The sequence below is a fragment of the Poeciliopsis prolifica genome, unplaced genomic scaffold, assembly GCF_027474105.1.
Source record: "Poeciliopsis prolifica strain line A6 unplaced genomic scaffold, Auburn_PproV2 SCAFFOLD018, whole genome shotgun sequence".
NCBI lineage: Eukaryota > Metazoa > Chordata > Actinopteri > Cyprinodontiformes > Poeciliidae > Poeciliopsis > Poeciliopsis prolifica.
In genome coordinates, this window is record NW_026562393.1 from 6,291,426 (window position 1) to 6,313,171 (window position 21,746).

At 37.2% G+C, this 21,746-nt stretch overlaps 2 protein-coding genes across 3 annotated transcripts in view; one reads left to right on the forward strand and one right to left on the reverse strand.

The window, feature by feature from the left end:
• Positions 1-21,746, forward strand: part of dock1 (dedicator of cytokinesis 1) — a 200,497-nt gene that overhangs the window by 84,969 nt on the left and 93,782 nt on the right. The window lies entirely within an intron of this gene.
• The window catches only part of LOC129368046 (inhibitory synaptic factor 2A), a 34,590-nt gene continuing 14,416 nt past the window's right edge, over positions 1,573-21,746 (reverse strand). The window contains exons 2-4 of the mRNA XM_055042830.1: positions 20,519-21,737; positions 13,900-13,971; positions 1,573-2,464 (exon numbers count right to left, since the gene is read on the reverse strand). Coding sequence (XP_054898805.1) covers positions 2,281-2,464; positions 13,900-13,971; positions 20,519-21,732 — 1,470 coding nt within the window. The 5' untranslated portion in view covers positions 21,733-21,737 and the 3' untranslated portion in view covers positions 1,573-2,280. The remainder of the gene's footprint in view (positions 2,465-13,899; positions 13,972-20,518; positions 21,738-21,746) is intronic.

The window sequence follows — 21,746 nt, forward strand, 5'->3', positions numbered from 1 at the left end:
CTAAGCTCGTGAAGATTGAACCAGTCATGTCTTGGTTGTGTTTTTCTTTGACAAAATTTGGATTGGATCCTCTTGAGAGAACTCTCACTATATTTGGCATAATGATCCTTTATGCACCTTTTGTGTTTCAAATCAGATAAACGTTTTGTATGTCTATTGCCATGTTTCGAAACTGTACTTTTCAGTCTTATCTCATCTTGTGGCCCACGCCTATCTATAATATGATAAATGGTTGCAATGTTTTAAATGAACCCTATGCAGAATACCTACATGAGTTGCCTTTCAAATAGATTCAGACATTTAAAATGGGGGAAAGCTAAAGGAGGCTTTTGTAGTTCTTAAAAAGTGTTTCTTGAAAAATTTAGAAAATAGCCTGTGAAGTCTAAGGCTTGTAAAAAGCATGCAAGGCATTGTGCCTGCCACCCTGCATTGTAGGAGCCCTAGTTGTGATCAGAAGTGGAACATTCAGTCTTGTAGGATCGGTGTCACTGGATAGAGCTGATATGAGACACTAACGTCATACAGTCACAACGATTTTTCTCTCATTCCTCACATGTGCGAAAAGGAACTTTATTTCCCTTTTATATATATATATATATATATATATATATAATATAATATATATATATATATATATATATATATATATATATATATATATATATATATATATATAATATGGACGCGTCTGACCCAGTGTTTACATACACTCATTGGCGCTTTTGTCATATTAATTTTGGCTTTTCAGTGGTTTTTTGAACTGTTTTTACAAAGTGCAATGGTTATGTTTAAAAAAAAGTTAAGAATTGGCTGCACAAGTTTGAATTGATTGTGGATTCTGAAAGGGTCAAATTCACACATATTGTTAACATAATATGTTCTATTATATTTTGAAAGAAAATTGTTGGGGTGGTAAAGAGAATGAGAACATGAGGAGAGAAACCAGAGCTGCTTCATAAACTGTTTTGACCCTCTTCAAAATAAGAGCAGGGATGTAACATCTAACTATTGAAAGTATTCTTAACAGTTGATAACGAAAACTTCAATAAAGATCTTGAAATGTGTTAAAAACAATCAATTACGGTAGCAGTTTAGAATTTATCTGGGAAGGGAAGCCAAATGTGCTAAACATTTTCAAAGTTATGAAAAGCACTAGGCAAAACAAGGTCCACAGTAAAGTTAAACTTGTGCATCAAATTAATGCTTTCATTAATTATTGGACCACCAATCCTCAATGAATCCAGAAGTTCAAATTCACCACTAAAAACACAAAATATTTTACGTTTAAGCAAATGACGACGATACAAACTGCTGATCTACAGTGCGTTCTCGTATTTTTTCAGTGACTCAGTGCACCATGAGTTTACTGAAAACTACAGATGATGGATTAAAAAGAAAGTACACACTACTTTTTCAAAGTAGTTGAACTACACAGCTCACCTTTTGCTTTAGTTCAAATAAATATAATTATTTTCACCTTAAAGTGGATCTATATACTTTGATATATATTTCTATAGAAAAAAGTAGAGTGACGTTTATTTTCCAATGTTATTAAGAAAATAAGTGGTATTTATTCATTATTTTCTCCAAAGTCATATGTTCTTTTCACACATTTTTTCAATGAAAAGAAGGTTTATCACAGAAGTCCAAACCTCTCCAGCATTTCTCCTTTAAGATTTTTGCTAATGAAAATACTCAGTCCATTATATATTGTTGGTACAAGACAATCAAAAATTATTCTCTCCTGTTACTTCTGGAGGTTAGGAATCCTGAAAAGTATTAATTGTGCTTTGCAGTACAATGATATGCTGTTTATGTAGGCCTTGGTGCTTCAGCATTGAGTGATCAGCCTCTCCTGGAGACTCGGAGGGAAGAGAAAATCCCAACAGCTGAATAGAAATATGGCGGGCATCTCTCCGTCAACATGAAACGGGAACAGATCTACATCAGTAATAAAAAATAGAAGCCAGGAAACAGTGGCAAGTAAGCTCATCTCATCATCTTGCTGATCTTTCAATATGTGTTTCCCTGTTGTTGTTTCAGGAAATTAGGCAAAGTTATGACTTATTCCATTTTTTGTTGGGCATGATGTTAATTATCCATGCAGTCCACGCTTCTATCACTTCTCCTGCCACTTAGGTATATCCAGAGGTCTTCATTAAAAGTGCCCAACAGGTCTATAAAATCCTTCAGATTGTAAAAACCAAAGAATGTGAAGAAATTTAGATCCTTGCTTAAATCCTTTGCCAGTTTTAGGGTTCAGAGACAGTCGTGCAGCCCTCACAGGAACCAAAGTTTCCAGCGGGCATGCTTCTTGGATTCAGCTTTGGACTTGCGTTTTGGAGTGGAGGTGAAGGCCTCCTGGGGGTACGGCAGGGGAGGGAAGTGGGAGTCCGTTGGAGGGCAAAGCCTTTTCATCAGTGGCTGTAGCTTGTCCTCCTGCAGCTTGAAGTCCAGTTCCACACTAAAGGAACAAAAAAAAAAGAAACAAAAAATCAGTGCAAACCATAGGGTGATGCCTTCATGGCTTCATCTCAAATAAAACCAACTCTAGGCAGTTTTTGAGTCTTGGGTTGTATTTAAATAACTTCTTCACTGCAACAAATTAGCAGAATTGCTCTGAGTAATTAAATCAACAACCGATCACCCAAGCAGATGTAGTAGAAATATCACAGGTGCAGTTCATTAAATCGGGAATATCATGGGCAGTTAATTTATTTTAGCACTTTAATTCAGAAATAGAAACTCATATATATTAAATAGACTCTTGACACTCCAAGTAATGAATTTTAAGCATCGATTTTGGTGATTATGGCTTCCAGCTAATGAAATGCCTAAATTGAGGTTGTTTTTTTTTTTATTTTTCTAATAGATTTTAGAATATTATATTACCTAAGTGAAATTTCCCCATTTTTGTGTGGCTTTATTACCTACACAGAAATGGGCAATGCTGACCTGACAGTTGTCCAGAAGATTTTCACTCCTGCCTCAAGAAAGAGGATAAGCCCAATGCTCTATTTCCCAAAGCGGATGGCTGTTGGCAGGGGATTTTGTGCAAACATATCAATGGAAAGTTAAGATGAAGAAATAATTGGGGATACAAAAAGAGGTGCTCAAACAACACTGACAACTGCAACCGTTAGAGAAGTTTAAAGCACACTTTAAGTAGCCCAATGAGATTGACAAGATATGCTTTTTCGGGTTCTCGTTAGCTGTCGGCCCTAATCTTAATTTATGACAATAAACACCTTAAATATATCACTTTTTATCAAATAAAACTGGATAGTAGACAAGTCTTATTTTTATGTGGAGTTAAATGTACTTTTTGATGATTCATTATGATGCTCTTGTAAATGTCACATATTGACATACATGCTAATCTCCTCAAAATAGAAAAACATGTTCCCATTGCTACAGTTGTTGCATGAATTAATGCATTTTTGGCTGTCGTATTGCTCTTACATCCATATAAAGCATTTCCAGTGTAACCTTTTCTCACTTGACCTCTGCAGCTCATCTGTCACACCAGCGCTTAGCCTGGAAAAATGCCATGGGTTTTCATTTGCTTTGTTATTATAAAATAGCAAATGTGTCTAGTTTTGATTGCACCATTCAGGGTATTTCTACTGGTGTCTCAGATTGGTGGAACAAGAAGAGCGTCTCGTCAGTATCTTTCAATATCAAGCAGTTGGTCACAGGACGGAATGCTGAAATGCAAATGATTTGTTTTGCTGAATTCTGTGGATGGTGTTGTCATTCCTCAAAATATTTCGAAAGATGATGGAAAATGTTAGCGATTTAATATGTTGGGATTTGCTGGGCACAAAGCGCAGAGCTGTGTCCTTCTTAACAGTCCATCACATTTCCCCCAAAGCCCTGGGGAATTTATCCGGAGCCATCATTGTAATCCGACGCCCACACACATCTGACCACTAGGTTCTGCTAAGTAAAACTCAGATTATAGCCACAGCTGTGGCAAGTGTGGGGGCTTTAATCTGCTAAAGCTATCTCCAGTCACTACCTGAGTCAAACTTGCTGGGGGCGTGACAGACTGAGTTGCATAACAGCTGCAGGGTGACTGCTCTGGTTTTTATTTAAATGCAGTGCATCCATTATCATTTTCAGTAAAAGTTTTCATAATCAACATTGATGCATCTACTATTGATTAGAGCAGGCATAAATGTGGGCATTCGACAATGAGCAGATTGAATGTTAATTTCTTGAGCTTGCACTCAGCACTTTGCTTTTGTTTGACTCAGGCCAGCTTCAATCAATAAATCACTGGCTGGTAATTACGTTGGTGTAAATTCACATTTGCCATCTGTGTGTATTTGTTCATCCACATTTGAAAGTATGCGAACAGATTCAGGAACACAGAAAAAAAATCAACCAGTATAGAGTTGACATAGACGTTGAGTGGAATGTTAGTCTCTCTCTAATGGAAACAATCTAGTTCTTTACTTCAAATGAGCAAATGTTTTTCAGGGTTATAATAATTATCAAGATTTTTGAAACTTTTATACAAACTTCACTTAGACAATGTAAGTACTGAAACATTTGGGTTGGTAATTTGTAGAAAATGAAATGATTGAAAGTGCACGATGGCATACAGACTTTGTCCATTGTCTTATTATTTAAACCACTGAATGAACACTGGAGCATCATCCAGAATATTAAATATGATACAAAGGCCACAAATAAATTAGCTCTTGCAGTTTAAAAAGAACCATCAAAAAATCAGTCAATTCTCTCCTCAAATGTAAAAGTGGGTTGTCAATAAGGCAATAGAATGAGAATTTCATTTAGGCTTTTGAATCTCTTCAAAAACTCTTAGTGCTGTTCAAAAGCACAAAAAAGCTGATCTCATTACCAATTTTGGGGGGAGTAAAGTAGTTTTACTTCTGTGCTATTTTGTGTGGGAAGCACACATACGCATGCACACACCATAAAGACAGATGAACAAAAAAGTGAGAGATTTACCCGAACTGGTAAAGAAATTTCCGTGCTCCTCCATATGAGGATCAAACTCTGGACACGTTAGTCTATCTATAATTTTTTAGCAGTGGATTCTAAAAGGTTTCTTGTGAATTTGTCTACTTTATAGATTAGTTATTTAATAAATACTTAGACAACAACTGTACTTTTCTAAAATAGGATTGGCAGTTACATTAGCCTTTATTCAAAAACAGAAATTAAATAAATCATCTTAACGGTATTAAATTTCATTTTCACAAAGCAACACAGTAATGTAGACTTGATGGAAACACATTTACTGTATAGAGTTGACAAACCCATCCTTTTGAAGTAAAGTGTGCTATTTGGAGATAAATATGTTTTCCTACTCACAAGATGTTCTCACAGTGAGGTCTTAATTCTTTTCCAAGAACACCTAATAAACTTAATCCTAGTTTTTTTTTTGGTGGAATATTTTACCAATTGCTTAGCTTTATGTTCTTATTTGTCAGACATAACAGGCAAACCGGACTATTTGAGTTCAGAATAACATTAACAGCAATATATATATTATCATGTCTATCCTTTTTTAAAATATTTTTTTCTTGTCTTTACAAGAGTGGCTTTACATCATTTCCATATAACATCAGGAAAGCAAAACAAATACTGGTGCATATCTCAATAATCAGACAAATTATCATACCTAAAAAAGAAACCTTTTCAGGCTAGGTAAGTCTTTTTGATTTAACACTTTGTAGGGAATAAACTTCTGTAAATCTTTATGTGATAGTGGACCAATAAGCAGTGAGCTTTACTTAATAAAATAGCATTTGTTAGCTAGTGCAATTATTTCTGTTTCGAAAGACAGTTTTCATTTGTATTATCTTGGTAAGAATAGACATTTTTAATTACAAATTAGTCACTTTGTATTCCTAAGTATATTAATCAATTTCAAACAAGTGGCTCAAACAAAGTTTTAGCCCCGACAGTCACACCTGCAGCTTGTGTTAAAGGGCTCACTCAGACATGAGTGCTCCTTCAAAGTGTATAACTTGACTGCTAAGCTCAATGCATCTCAATTTCCATTTAATTTCAATTGACACTTGTCACTAAGGCTGCAGGATATACATGTCAGATGAGTGCCACAGTTCAAAGATACAGCATTAAAAGATTTTGGGTGGATATATAAACACCTCACTGAAGTAACTTGATTTCACATACAAACACTGAACATTCATTACAAATATGAACATATGACCAAGGTCTTGTTCCTACTCCAGGCTTTTTGAAAGGCCAAATGGTCTTGCATATAAAGATTGTGTTACAATGATATGTGTGCCTCAGAGAATGGTTCTATTACATATAGAAAAAGAAATAATAATGCTGGGGTTTATTTGCATTTAATAATATCAGTCACACAAAAAAAAAGTCCCTGAAAGAATAGACCTGGTGTGATTTTTTTTTCTTTTGCAAAGGTGTAAGAGCATTTGTTGTTAGGAGGCATATACTATAAGAATGTTGGTAGCTCTTCACAAGCATTTCAGTTTTCATATTAAAAGTATTTTATGAACATATTGAAGCCAAATCTAACCCAGTTTGTTAAGCAAATAATCAACCTATTGTGGATTACATTTCAGTTTTGTTTCTTTTTTGATATTTGTTTCGTATGTATTTTTTTTTTTTTTGCACAATATACATAAACAGTTCAAACAAAGTAGGTTGGCTACCAAGTTATGAGAAAGGGGGGAAGGATTTAAGCTTGCTACAGTTTGCAATAGTGATTACAGTGAGTGAAGATCCCTGGGGAACATAGACGAGTTTTGTAAATTGGTTTACAAATAAAATTGACATAAAATGAGATGACATGAAAAGTTAAGAGCACAGATCGATGTTACTCAATCCCAACCCCCCACCCCCATCCCCGCATCTTGAGTGTAGGCCTGTAACAATTCCTCAAATGACTTGAGTACCTTGATTATTAAAATTTCTAAAGGCAACTCGCTTACTTTCACCTATGAGTTGTTGACGAATGCTATGCTGGCAGCATAATCTCCAAATTTCATGTTGGGTCCCAGGGCATTTTATTGATTGATAATATCTGGGTTTTTATTTTTTGTTTTTATTGTTTTTTTGAGGGACCAATTGGCATCCATAAAGTGACTGGTGTGATGTTTGAAATAGGACAGCCTTTCTCCTTCCTGAGTTGCTGCCCAGTGGCTGGTTGGAAGCGGATGGCAGTAAAGGGTGTATTTATACAGATGGAACGAACAATGCAGGCTGCTGTAGCTGATGCTTAACGTAGCGTAAATGCAGTTTTGTGAACGAACCTGATACCTGATTCAGATGATTGCAGTTTAATAAAAATCTTTTAATCAGCCTCAATTGAAATTATGTGTTCTGAAGTGGGAAGCACCTAATAAATACAAAGTAGTTTGCCTTTCGGCTAGGGTTGGAAAACATGACAATAAAGAATAAGGTGATATCCTGAAAAAACCCAGTTGCATTTCTTCCCAGATTTGAATATGCTTGCAAGTTCATCCCAAGGTCAGATTATGCAATTCTTGGAAAAATAGCAAACTAAGAAGAAAATAAGAGTTTCTTCACACACTTTACAAACTCTTAACAGTCAGACTGCCAGGAAAAAGTCTACCATTTTTAAAGCCTGTTATCTTGTTTTAAAATAAAGCCTGAGTTTGCAAACTGAACAAAACACGAGACTTAAATAAATGGCTAAGATCAAGGGTTATTTTTCACCTCCATTCTGTTGGCCCTTTTGCTGTCTTTGAGATAAATGCATGCATTGATATATCTGAGAATCAAATATGCAAAATACATGCTTAACATAGGAAGATTAATGTAAATTCTAAGTGGAAAGAAATCACCAAAAAGAGGAAACTGAACATATGTCAATTTGAAAAACTAAGAAATCAAAAGTATAATCTGGTCTTGAAAAGGCCTCATGTAGAAATATTTATTAGTTCCTTTGAAGTTTAGACCTCAGGGTTTCCCAATGAAAGTCTTGCGATCCTTGCCATGTTACTGAGGTTTGCTGAAAGCAAAAATGGAAAGGTTGTTGGCATTTTCTTGTCCCTCCCTGCAGTGGTTTGTTAGATCAGAACAAATGGAAGAAAGCACTCTGGACCCTGAAGCTTTAAATTCTCTCTCTGACATTCTCTCCTTGTTCTCATTACGTCCTTTCTTTCTAATATTTCTATGCATTTAGACAAAAAATCCTCATAATTCTCAATGTTTCTTTCGCTATCACTTGAATAATGTTTGCTTCTTGACATCTTTTATCCTCGTGCGGCTACACATTCTCCCCTTGTCGATCCTTTGTGTACTCTTATCTCTCGGAGGTGTCCGATTGTCCACACTGTCCCTTCATGCTATTTGTCCTGTCGAGAATTGCTCTTGTATCCATAGCAACCAGCTTGCCCACCATGTTGGAAAACATAATGCTTCAACAAAAAGAGATGTCCTCCTCCAAGTGAGTTGTGCAACAGAACAACCTTGATCAGTGACATCCATAATTTACATATTGATTGTGATCTTCAGCTCTCTGCAAATTAATTCTCCTAAAGCTTTGCACAATAGGCTAAATTTTGAAACTGTTTTAAAACCCATTTCCCAATCTTTTTTTTTTGTATCTGTGCTGTTCAGTGTTTCTTAAAAAATTGCTGACCTTGGATAATTAGTCTAATGATCAATTGTTGTGCCTTGAGTCAAAATTAAAAATAAGATGACGAGGCAAAAAACAGAATTGTGCTCATAGAAAGCAACTCTAATTGAGTGAAAAACATTGGTACTCACTGAGTAGAATGTCCTGAATCGACTTTCCTAATCACTGCGACTTAAGAGTAATGTGCTTTGCCAAAGCATTTATAACCAGTTAATTTTACTACAAACTACACTTCAGTTTTATTTTTATTTTTTTCATTTGTTTTATCCCAGGACCTCTGTAACCACTTTCCATCACCAGCATCAAGTCAAAATACTGCACCAAACAGAACTGTAGGATGTAGATAAGATGAGAAATACAAGAAAACATAACACAATAAATACTTGAATTTTGTACCATCTGAATATTTAGTTCGGCATACAAATACTTGTCATTGTCAGTAATATTTGTTTTAATTTAATTTTACTTTTAAAGAGATCCAATTTATCTGAATTGTAACAATTATATTTATTTCATTGTAATTGTATTTTTTATTTGTTTAAAATATTACCAATAATGTCTTCCAATATCACAATTACATAGTCGTGTTTTTAAATTTTCTGTCCACTGTTAACAATTCTCAACACATAAACATGGCAGATTGCACCATCAGTGGGCATAGCAAGTAATCTTGGGGAATCCCTGCATAGGGCAAATTAATCTCAAAATACGTGCAGCTGTTCTTTGAAGACCTCTGAAGATTGTTGGACAACATTAGTGAATGAACCTCGTCATGAAGGCGAAGGAACACGTGGACAATTCAGAGATAAATAGTGAGGAAGTTTTTAAAAAAGGGTTGGGTAATAAAAGAATATCCCAAGGTTTTATGGGAAGGTTGAACTAAATAGAGGGCAACCCTGGGAGAAACTGTTAAAATCTGTAAAAGGCTGTTATGAGGATGGAGATTCACCTTCAACAGGGCAATGACTTTCAGCTGCGATCACAGTAAAACTACTTGAATACAAATGCACACTATACTCTTCATTTCTGAACAGATGGACTGTTTTTACTAAATAAATGACTTCTTAAGACAATTTGTTGCAGGGGATTTTTTTGCAGGGGATGAGATTAAAGGGGCTTAATACATCAAAACTACATTTTTGTCATTTTCCTTCAGCTGTACAATTTTGTCATGTTGGTTTATCTCATAAAGTTTCAGTAAATTTTATTTTTTTGTCTTGTGTGTGACAAAATATTAAAGCTCAAAGAATTCAAAGGGATAGGACCTCACTGTTTGATCTGCATGCTAGCCCATAGCTGTAGAGTGTGAAATGAATGGGATTATTCTTCCTCTCAGATTTATACCTCTTTTGCGACTTCTTTTGTATTTTCACTTCTCCCCTCGCCTTTGTGGGGTTGTATCAACCAAGAAGTTTTTCTTAATCTTATCCTGGTTCAATGTCACCTGCATTTCATTAATTCATCACTTTCATTTGAACTCACATCTGGATACTAACTAAGATTTTTTAAAAAAGAAGAAAAAAAACAGAGATGGGATAAATGACTTTGAGACAATTAAAATGAGCAGAAGCATTTCTGCTTGAGCAGCTCAAGCATGCATGAGCTGCTTGACAAGAAACTCAAGCATCTCATGCATTTCTTTTTTGAAGTGCGAGCCCCTAGACTAACAACATCATTAATCTGGCTGTTGTTATGCTAAGTATTTGTTTGGATTCTACCATATTCTCTTGGACAAATTGATTATTTTAAAAGACTGGACAGTTAAGTCCTGACTGAGCTGTGGGAAAATGATTTATGGACCCTTATGTTTCCTGGAGTCATCAGACCAAGTTCAGCACAATAGCAATGACATGCATACAAATACAGCTTAAACCAACACTAATGGTGCATGTTGCACTGGCACTGACCTGATCATAGAGTGGATATTTTTTATTGCATATAAAGTTCTGCTGCTTCTATAGGTCATGGGTTTCGTCCATAATAGTTCAACATGCATTTTTTAATAGATGGGTGTACTGAATGATTCCAGGAAGTGTTCCCAAGTTCAAAAAGTGTCTGTTGTGACAGACTGATGCTGACTTTTAATATAGCACTGCCTGAGAGCTGGTGGAGCACAAACATTCGGTTTGTTTTTCAACTGTGTAATTTGTCCATGGAGATTTCTCAAGATTATATGAATTTTTATGATATAATAGCTCAATAACGAAAAACATAAATTTTGGTAAAAGGTTTATTTTACCAAATTTTTACACAATTTCCATTTGCCAGAACGATGGTGCGTCTTTAAGGGGTTTTACCCTTTAATGATTCAACATAATCTGTTTCTGCTTATTTGCGGGTCTCCTACCATTGTTGCCCTCATTCAACTTTTTGATGATTTAATTAAACCTCCAATATTTTAAACATTTGAGTATGCATTCATCTCATTTTTAAGTATTTAACATATTGTTTAAGAGCAGTAGTGTCAAAGTTACGGTCGGTGCAATCACTGTTTTGAAAATCAAAACTTTTACCACATATTTACAAAGGATTGTGCTAAAACTAGACTTCAGTGTTAGAAGAGGCTGCTAAAGACAAGAAAATCCTGCTAGACGCCGTTGACAGCTATTCTTCCCACATACCAGAACGCTGCATCCTTTTTATTTCTGTGCCTCTGCTTCCTATCCTGTGTTCTTCCACCTCCAGAGAGGTTGTTTTCATGGAGATCTGAGTAATTAGATTGCTGTTTAATCCCTCTGCCTCTGTGAATACAACTGCTATATTTGATTCTGTGTCCAATCAAAGCTATTAACCATGTCGAGTGAGTGTCTTCTAGATGAACTGGGGTCAATGTAACAAATTTCAAATGGCTCTGTGGGAAATTTCTGCCCTTTATCAAGCGGAAACCTTGCCAAGTGCTGACAAGGTTTTGTCAAAAAATGAGCCTGGTTATGTGCAGAGCTTTCTGTTTTTCATCTCTCCTTCCAAAAAAATGTAGCTTTTCAATTGATTGGTGCAGTTTGAGAAGACGATGTGGATTTCTCAGGTTTGCAGCTTATTTCACATGACATTTTCTCTGAAATCTTTATATGGTGCAGAGGCAAAAAATGTGTTGTGATTCTCAACAGGTGCATAATATTTATTGGCTCTTAATCAAATAAAAACACTTTTTATAGTTCCTTTTTGAAAAATGTAAAGTCTTTATAAATATCTGATGCAATGAAATCAAACATTTCATTGGATCAAATAAAGTTTCAGCAAATATGAACTTTTTGCAACGACAGGATTTTTCAGCATATAGAAGTAGAAGTTTAGCCAGAGGCATGTCAGTCGCTGATTAAAGAAATAATTGACATTGTTATTGAATAGATAAGTTCATTTTTAACGTATTCACCTGTAACCCTGTAACTTAATCATAGACAGGGCACTAATCTTTTAATTAGTGCCATGTCTATGTAATGCATGTCAATGCCGTCATTCATCTAGACTCTCACTGATCCCAAGCTGCCTTTAGGGCACCTTTTTCATGCTGTCATCCATGCGGTGGTTTGGGGCACCTGCAGAGATTGTAAAAGCACTTCGAGATAATGTGGAATTCCTCCAACTCAAACATCAGAAGAGACACAGCTGTACTGTGCATCTCGACTGAAGTTTAGCCAGAGGCTCATCAGTTATGGAGAGAGTTTGAGATAAAATATGATTAAATGGTTCTTCCTTCAGACTCCATGGAGTGGCAGTGACCATTAACTGAAGCTTTAATAGTTTCTTACCCTCCTTGCAGCTTAAAGATTTTTTGTCATTTTGACATTTTTTGTCTATCATTTTTACCTCACGTTTGTTTTGGGTTTTTTTCTTTCTTTCTTTTTGATCGCTTTCCACTGGCACATGTTCTTCTCAGCTTATGTCAGAATTTCTTATGGATTCTTGAGAAAGTCAGGCACTTAGAATCTCACAGTGCTATTATGTGTTCATTGAATGTCTGTCAAATTTCTTTTTGTTCGATATCTCAAAACTAGAAATGCATTTTGTAAAGGTTTAATAAATTGCAGCAGTAATTGTAAAATCTGTTGATGCTATAAAATTGGGTTTAAATATTATTTGAAAAGAAAGTATGAGATACTTATTTTCAGATTGAAAACCTCTTTAAGATCTCATGCTAGCGAATTTACATGGTTTGTTGCAAAATCAGCGGTCTCCATGTGTATTTCATAGAAATTATAGATCCACATGCCAACACTGATATTTAAAAGTCAAAAATTAAACTCACTTCATTTAGCTTTCCTGTTGTCAGCTGAAAATGTTGCTCTCATGTAATTGAAAATTACATTGGATGGCTTCAAACATATCCATACTTCCCCCAATCATATTATAATCCCCTGACTGATACATTTTTCCACATTAGCAGCTTCCATACTGAAGAGTGATGTAAATGTGACCTCGCAGTGTTTATATAGGCTGACTTCATGTTCATAAAAATATAAGATTCCAATCAACCTTATATTGGTTGAAATATAAGATTGGTTATATCTGATATAACCAATTATTTAGCCCATTTAGCATAATTTAATAATTATTGATTTCCGTATGTGCGTATGCCTGGAAATCATTCAATCAAATGTCAAGAGTCAATTTTCTATCTTGAATTTTTAAAGGAAATAATTATAAGCTGCTTGTTAACCAGAAATAATCATTTTTGCTCTGATGCTGTGAAAAAGCAAACTATTTTAGACTGATTGAAGAGTCAGCATTAGCATCGTTTTATCACCCTGGTGATAAAACAAGAAGTTACTTTTATTCTTGATTAACTAATGGTTTTGTATGTCTTTACAGCTTATAAAATTTGCTTACTGGAGGCTCAGCATAGTTTTTGAGTTGGCGTGGCAACTGGACCCACCAATGAAATTTTATGATATTTGACATTAATTAATTTAACCTTTCACAGCCCCATGTTCACTCAATTTTCTTGCATGTGACCTCTCTGTATTTCAGCCACGCACCCTTTTGTCCTGCTAACCGCACACCTGCTTGGCACCAGTCAGTGAATAATATGGCCTGAGGGGATAATTGGACAGTTGGCTAAAGATGTATAGGTTTTGAGAGAAATGGTGCTGTGTAAATGTCCCATGCCCACTCAGCACTAATGAGCAGCATTTCACATTAGCCTCGCCTCCATTGCTGCTTCCCCTCTGCTCATCCTGGCCCTGTTTTACTCCTCCGCTCGCTCTCAAGGAGAGAAAGGACAGGTTACATGTGAATCTTTTTGTCTTAGAAGATGAACGACCACTCACCTGTAAATAATGCATGCGCTGTTCCGGCATGTGTCACAGTTGGCCGTGTCCTGTCCAGTTCGATAGGAGAGTCTGGGGGGAAGATGAGAGTCGTGAATGAGTAATTACAGGACTTGTTAAGCTGCTGCCTCACACCTTTCCTTTCTCATCTTATTTGTCATCTTTCGTTAGGGAGCCTGGGGTAAATGAGTGTGACGAGGAGTTCCTTTGCCCTCCTCAGTGGCCTCTGCCCAGTAGAAAGTGCACATTGTCATCCATTAGCTGTGGGTCATTGTATGGAGGCTGATCAGGTCAAATGGCAACTAAGGCAAGGTTGATATGTGCATCTAAAGTTTAAAGTTTTAAGCAAGGACTTAAAGTTTGTAACATTGCAAATATAGCACATTACTTTTGACATAAAATGGAAAGAAAAAATGGCTTTGAATAGGTAATACAGTGTTTTAAATTTTAGCAATCTGAAATTATTAGTTTTCTCTTATGTGCTGCTCATTTTCTCTTTCCTTTCTCAGCGCTTTCCTCAGTTGACCTTTTTATGTATTCGTTGCTGAATAATCTTCCTATTGATTATTCTATATGGTGCAGAGAAATGTCTTAAAGGAGCTGATATTACTTGTAAATTTGAATCATTTAGGTCCTCTAAGACCTAAATGACTAAAGACCTATAGTTTTGGACTTCAGCTTGCATGCTTTTGTGCTGCCTGTCTTGGTTTCATTGTAATGTATTAATCATTAATGTGACATAAATGATCCTTACTGTGCAGATATATTGATTGGATAGAAAATACAAAAGCATTTTAAAATCCCTTTACTGTCATGACGATATGTTAAATATCATTCAAAATGTATTTCAGCCATTCAGTGAAAAAAAGCAGCAGAACCCCTACTTGTCTGTGCTTCTTTTTGCAGTGGTGGTCGTTGCTAGTCAAAACGTTAGTGTTGCCTCATTCCTTGTTGTATAGACATTGATTGATAGACAGACATGAACTGTGAAAATGTTCTTTTACATATGAGACTGATGTATATTTTAGGTTTTTGAGTTGTTTGTGTGTATTTACCTCAGCCTTGACATTTGTTTCCCCTCAGCACAAGCAACAGAAGTTGTCGAAGGTATTGGCTCAACTCTATTATTCTTGAAAAATTTTATAATACCTCTCAATATGACTCTTAGGGGCTGCAGTGGATATTGACTGAATTTAATGTATTATAGACAACAACCAACAAAAATTGCATTCCAAGCCATTCTTTCCATTATGTTCGAATTGATATCACATTGATGGTATATTGTCCAGCACTTATGTAAGAGTTCATGCTTTGTTATAAACTCTACTTTCTCTATCAGTCTCTCTTTCAAGCATGATTCATTGGAGGCGCACACAGTTGGTTCTAATGTTGCTATTCTACCAAAGAAATGACAACTTGCGATTTCACAATAGCAGTCAAAATAAATGTCGGATTTCTTTTTTTTTTTTTTTTTTATTTCATTGTTCCCTTACAATTGAAGGGTTTACTATAACATAGAAATCATGAAATTCCATTAACAGTCAGTCAGGCTGATGCTGACAATATTTGTTGGATAACATTACTAATACAGCTAACTAAACAGGGAAAACAGCAACAGCTGGCCTTTAAAATGGAGATTCTTGAGAGTTTGTCTAGACTTGAATGGATATCCATGCATCCGAAGTTCATGATTTATATTTAATCTACCCAGGCCAGCATTTTGAAGCTTATCTCTGTTGCCATGTGATGACAAATGAAGAAGTTATGAGGCAATCATATGGGTGAGACACAGACGGTAACAACTGTGAACAATCAACAATGAAGTGAACACACATGCCTTAAGGCTGTGGAAAACAGGAAACCGCTGCTTTCACAAAACTATGTCACAGCATCTTGGAATGAAGACAGAGATGTTCAAATAAACGGGGCTGATTTATTTACATGGATTTAAACATTTATTGTTGAAAGTTACGTTCCCAAACAGAAGCTGCAGTAAATGCTACCATGTTATTCCTTTCAGCAAGGATATTTTGGATTCCCTAATAAATGTTGTCTCTCATCTCTGCCGCATGGCAGAAACAACACTCAGCTCTGTCACCACTGCACTTGTCACACTGCCCATCGGTTGCAGCACCTATAAAAATTAAACTCTTCTCATAAATTCCTCCTTTTTATCTACTGCACTGCCTCTTGCTCAGACGGGGGAGAGACGCAGACCGCAATATCGTAAGAGATTCAGGTAATTGCAAACAGAACATTTTCACCACAGATTATTTGTGTTTGAAATGTAATTAATTGGCTTTCCAAGTTTATATTTTAGAGCAGCGTGAAAGGTCGTAAACTTCCCAGTCGGTGAGCCAATCAATAAGCGGCCGTCTGCATGGCCGACTGAATTGAATCATCTGAACAGCTTCACAGAATCTCTCAGACCTTCTCAGTGTCTTTCTACTCTTTGCTCTTGGCCAGCTGATAAGAGGAAATAAGAGACCAGGGCTCATTTTGGCAGTCGTCCCCTGGGAAGAGTGAAGCCAAAAGTGCCATTAAATGTATTTTTATACACCCGCCAATGTTGGTTGCGACCAGGAGAGCTTTCTCAAAGGTCACTGTGTGGGTGGCTGTCCAGCAGTGAGAAAACAAGCACACATACAGAGTGCTAATAGACAGGTTAGCAACAAGTCCCAGAGAAAGTAATTAATTGGCTCGAGTCTGCCAACACACTTATAACACAGGAATGTGCCCAAGCTGTGCAGTATGGATCCAAAATATTTATATTAGATCGCTTTAGAGCCATAATGCTGCTTAGTGTTTTCATATCTAGGAATAGCATTTAGTCATCTAATTTTTCTTCAGATTGGCTCTGAACAATCATCAGCAGGTCAAAAAAATCTTGCATTTAAGAGAAATTAAATGCAAGAACAATTTTGAGTTGCAGTCAATCTTGCAACAAATCAGAAGATGACTGAAGATTGTTGATCCATGACAACATGTGATAGTTCCTTCTCCTCTCTCTGCTCTTTGGTCCTTTTCTGTGTCCATGAAGTCTCCTTCTTAACTCATCTGGGATTTGGGTCATAGTTAAGATATTTAGATGCTAATCAGCTCTTCCCAGTTGTAAAAAGAATACCTTGTTGCCACAGCTACCCATCAGAACAACTGCCTGAAAGTGAAGAAGTATGCACAAAAATTCTGCTATTGCACATCATCCAAAACCAGAGGGAACAATTCTCCAAAAAAGCAACCCCTCAACCAAAATATTTTTGAACAAAACTCAACAAAAAGTACACAGCCAGTCCAACGTACTTCAACCATGTGGGTGGAAATTCTAGGAAGTTATTAAAACTAAGTTGTAGGAAACTTGGAACAAGTCTTTTTTGGTTCTCCACACCAGTTAAACTCACCCAAAAATAGACATGCTGACATAACTCAAAATGTTTGAGTTATGTCAGCATGGAGTTCTGAGCTATAGCTCAGCCTAAAATAATAAAATGAAAAATAACTTTAAACCTCTGAGGCAGAGCTTCCTTTTTTTCTCATTATTTATTTATTTATTTTTTTAAAAAATTTTTATTTGAGGCCTTTTGTTATTTCTTTCCTGAAGTCATATAGATCAGCAAGAACAGAGAACTTTGTAATTTTACTCAAGGTGGCAGGAACAACAAATTTCTTTCTGTCCAGGCTACACCATGCTGTACAAGTGTAGAACTCCTCGTTACACATTGATCTCTCCCACTCATATTTCTAGAATACCACACAAGAAAAACGTTGTGTCCAGAATATGCTTCAACAGCAAGCTGCAAGAACTCCTCTATCAGAATGACATCAGGCACCTCTGGGAGACGGAACACATTCCCCTGTTATTGTTAAGTGTGTATTGAGCTATGTAGGGGGGGAAAAAAAATCACATTAATTAAATCCATACAGTAATGAGCCTATAATATATTTCACATGTGACATTTTCTATATATATATATGCTGAATTTAGTCAAGGACTCAAGATACAGATCATTTGAAAATGCCTCTGAGTTGACATGTTGCATTAGATTAGGCCATCTCTTGAGTTAGGAAGTTGATTAATAGACATAACTGCACCCATTCACCTTGACCATATAGGTGGCTCTACCTTTTGTATTAGATACAATAATAGGTAAAATAGAACAATGAAGGATGAAGCAATGTTAATAGTGCAGATCTTTATTTTTTTCATGACTCACTTAATCTCTGCATTATAATAATGGCAACATGTACAAGAAGAAAACTGTGCTTGTATAGGTGGAAATGGGTTATTTTGGCCCTGAATGGATTACAAGGGGGATTATGCTGCTCACTGACTCCAACAGAAGACAGGTTTTAGTGATTAATCATCAGAAACATAATGTGTTTTTTCTGCCTTCCTCTGAACATATGGTGTTAATAAACAGCAGCAAAAAAATTTAAGTTAATAAAACCTTCTCTTCCCCACCTGTCACTAGAGGCACATCTGATAAGGCAGATGTGCCATGCACCACTGAAGATGGCTTGCTGTTCTACACATCATGCCTGTTTACTTTTCACTCATAGCACTTTTTTATGAGTTGGGTGATAAGAGGATTAGAGTTGGCTTATTTGAGATTGGAGGAGGATAATTGACTTTTTAAGACTTTTTAAGGCATCTTTGCCTCCCTCATTCCATGTTTTAAAATTTAACCCTTATCTCATCAGTCATGTTCTGACTAAAACTAGTCATCAGACATTTCTGAGTTATGAGAAATAGAAATGGCATATTTTGGCATATTTTCCTCCAAACTTTGACCCAGCGCTGTTGAAAGCAGATAAAAATCCGAGTTGTTGCATTTGGCTCAACAAATCATCCTTTTTGTTTGCCGGGTCACTTTGGACGGACTGTCTATTTCGGCAGATCTGATACTATCTGCTGCCCTTTTGTATAAACTCCACATCCATTGGACAGTAATGGCTTTTTCACAGTCTGGTCCTTTTGCTGAGTACTCACACATTCTAGATAAACATTTGAGAGTGTGGCTGGATAAGGTTGGATGTAATTTGCTGTCAAGTGGGATATTTTTCCAAAGAAATGGAGTAAAAGAAAAATGATGTTTCCAAACGTGTATTTTCTCCTAAAACTGGAAGTTAGCATTCTTACTTATTCCAAAGAAAACGTGTGACCATATATCACATAAATACCTGAGGACAACTTAGGGAGACCAATTAATCCAACAATCCTTTTCTTGAATTGCGGGAGGAAGATAGTGACTTTGATAGGGACAACATGCAAACTCCAGGCAGAAAGCCCCGGTTTGGGTTTCAACCCCAGGACATTCTTGCTGCTGTAAACAGTGCTACCAACTGCTCCACAGTTCAGCCCAAGTCTCATTTAATCTTTGAATGAATCTTATTTTATGAAGGCCTCAACAATTCACTATAGAACAATAAAAATAAAGGTTTTATGTATTTGGCTGAGTATTTACTTTTATTGGGTTCTTAATCATCTCGCAGATCAAGGTTTAACTAATCATCTGAAAATGGAAAGAGCACGGTATGACTGACGAGACAAGTCATGACAGTCCATCTAAATTGACCAAGAATGTGGAATACGTCACTTTTTGAACTTTTTGGCTTATGTGCTCATCTTTGTGCAGCAAAAAACTAAAATAGTGCAGTGTCCTAAACACACCATCCCCACTGTTACATTTGGTGATCTTCATGTGTCAATAACCTGTAAGAGGTTTAGGCCAAAGAAACAATGGATTCGATTCGATCAAAAATTAATTAGACCCACTTAAAGTCCAGAACTAAATGCAATTGAAAACCTGTGGCAAGGTATGACGATTGCTGAAGTCTGGCACTATTTGTCTAGTCTGACCGAGCTTGAAGATTTGTAAAAGAAGATTAGAGAGAAATTTCCATTTAGAAATGTTGTATGCTTGTTTATGTAACATCCCAATAAACAAATGTATTGCTTTTAGATGAATGGGCATTGAATTCTATTAAAATACATTGAGGTTTGTGGTTTTAACATAACGTATAATAATGCTTTTTTTTTTTTTTTCAAGGCATCTGTAGGTATTCTCGGCAGCAGCTGCAGAATATCTGGAGGAAAATTAGCATTCAAAATGTCATTAGAATGTCAAAGCACTGCAAGGCATGTCTGTAAAAGCTGGAAAAAAAAATGTTGCAATGTGGTTTAGTAGCAGCTCCAGTGAGCAAAAATAGGATTAGCGTTGATCACAAATGCTGACGTTACCCTCTGACTTCCAGCCCTTTAACGCAGTTCCCATTGAACAATTAATTACACTGGGTTTAGCTAATGTTTTTAGGTGTGAGGCACAAACTGGCTTTCATACTTGCCTGTTCTTTCTGATAAAGGAAATAGTTTTGTTTCTGTTTATTTAGTTGCTAAAGTTGTACATTTTCCAGAATAATTTAAGTCACGGCTGGCTGCAGACTCATTTTCAGAGCTATATTAATGTCTGGGGCTCATGCTATCTGTATAACAATGGCTTTTATTGAGCTCTATGCAATTGTCTTTGTGAATTAAAATTTCTAAAACGCTTAAATCTGTGACATAGCAGAAAAAAAATAATGTTTGAATTTCTGGTGTTAAGATGCAGAAGAGGTGTCCTACCCTTCTCTGTGGGCCTCTCCCTTTTCCAGTTCCTGGATGACACCCAGCAGCACTTTGATGGTCTCCTGACTGGAACTGATGAGGTTTTCCATGGCTTGGAGCTGTGCTTTTACATCCCCGTCCTGATTTACAGGCACTATTTGCTTGCAGGCTTCTTGTGTTTGGTCGGAAGGAGCTCCATCAGCTTGACTGCCCATGCAGCCTGACAGAGGCTCATCCATGCCCCGCAAAGGCCGGGCTGAAAGCTGCCCTGTACTGCACTGCGCCTGCGTTGTACAGCCCCTGCTGGCTCGCGGTAGGGTCTCACTAGACAGTCCGTTGAGCTGCAGGGCTTTCTTCCTCTTGTTCTGCACAGACGGACTGTCCAGGCACTCCACCTGTGTGAGAGAGTTCCAGGCGATGGGGCCCGTAACCTTGGAGGTTCTGTCCGGGAGAGTTCGGGTCGAGCCTTCCTCCAAATTGAGCAGCTGCCTCTTGGCCAGGCGGTCTACGTCAGACTCCCTGTGTTGTAATCCAGTTCCAGCTTTGGACGGGACGCTGCAAAGCTGGTACTCTCCTTGTGTTCCGCTTCCTCTCGGCGTACCCGCAAGGCAGTCTGTGTCTGCAGTGCAACTGAGCAGCAGAGCATCAGAGCACAGGCCATCAGGTGCACTGTGCTGCTCCACTGTGGCAATGCACTCATTAGTATGGAGCAGAGCCCTGGTCCTCAGGACTCCTCTCCCACTGCTCGCTCCCTCCTCCTCGTCTAAACCCTGCTCAGCCGCTTTGGATTGCTTCGACTCCATGACAAAGCCGTTATTGTGACCTTTATACGTTTCCACTGCTGCCACGTGTTTAAATGTGTGGCCTTTTTTACGCTCAAAGGGAAAGGTCTGGTACCGTTTCTTTAGGTCTGGGGACGTCTGGACGCCGGTGCTCCTTGTGACGTTTGGAATGGACCTGCGGGCAGGGACGGTCATGTACTTGCGGTACGCCACTTTGTACGACATTGGCTTGCCACCTTTCCCCGCCGCTTGCAGCTCCGCCTCCCTTTGCTCGTTCTGTGCCTCGCAGATGTCCTTGAAGCGCACTTGCAGGGCTTTGTTTCTCTTCCTCACCTGTCGACTGGCTTCCAAGGAATACTCCAGTGCCAGGGAAGTGGAGGGCAAAGGCGGTGCCTCTGAATCGGACTCTGAATTGGTGAGCATGCATTTGCCACCCTCCTTGCTCACCATGTTTCCTAAGAGAA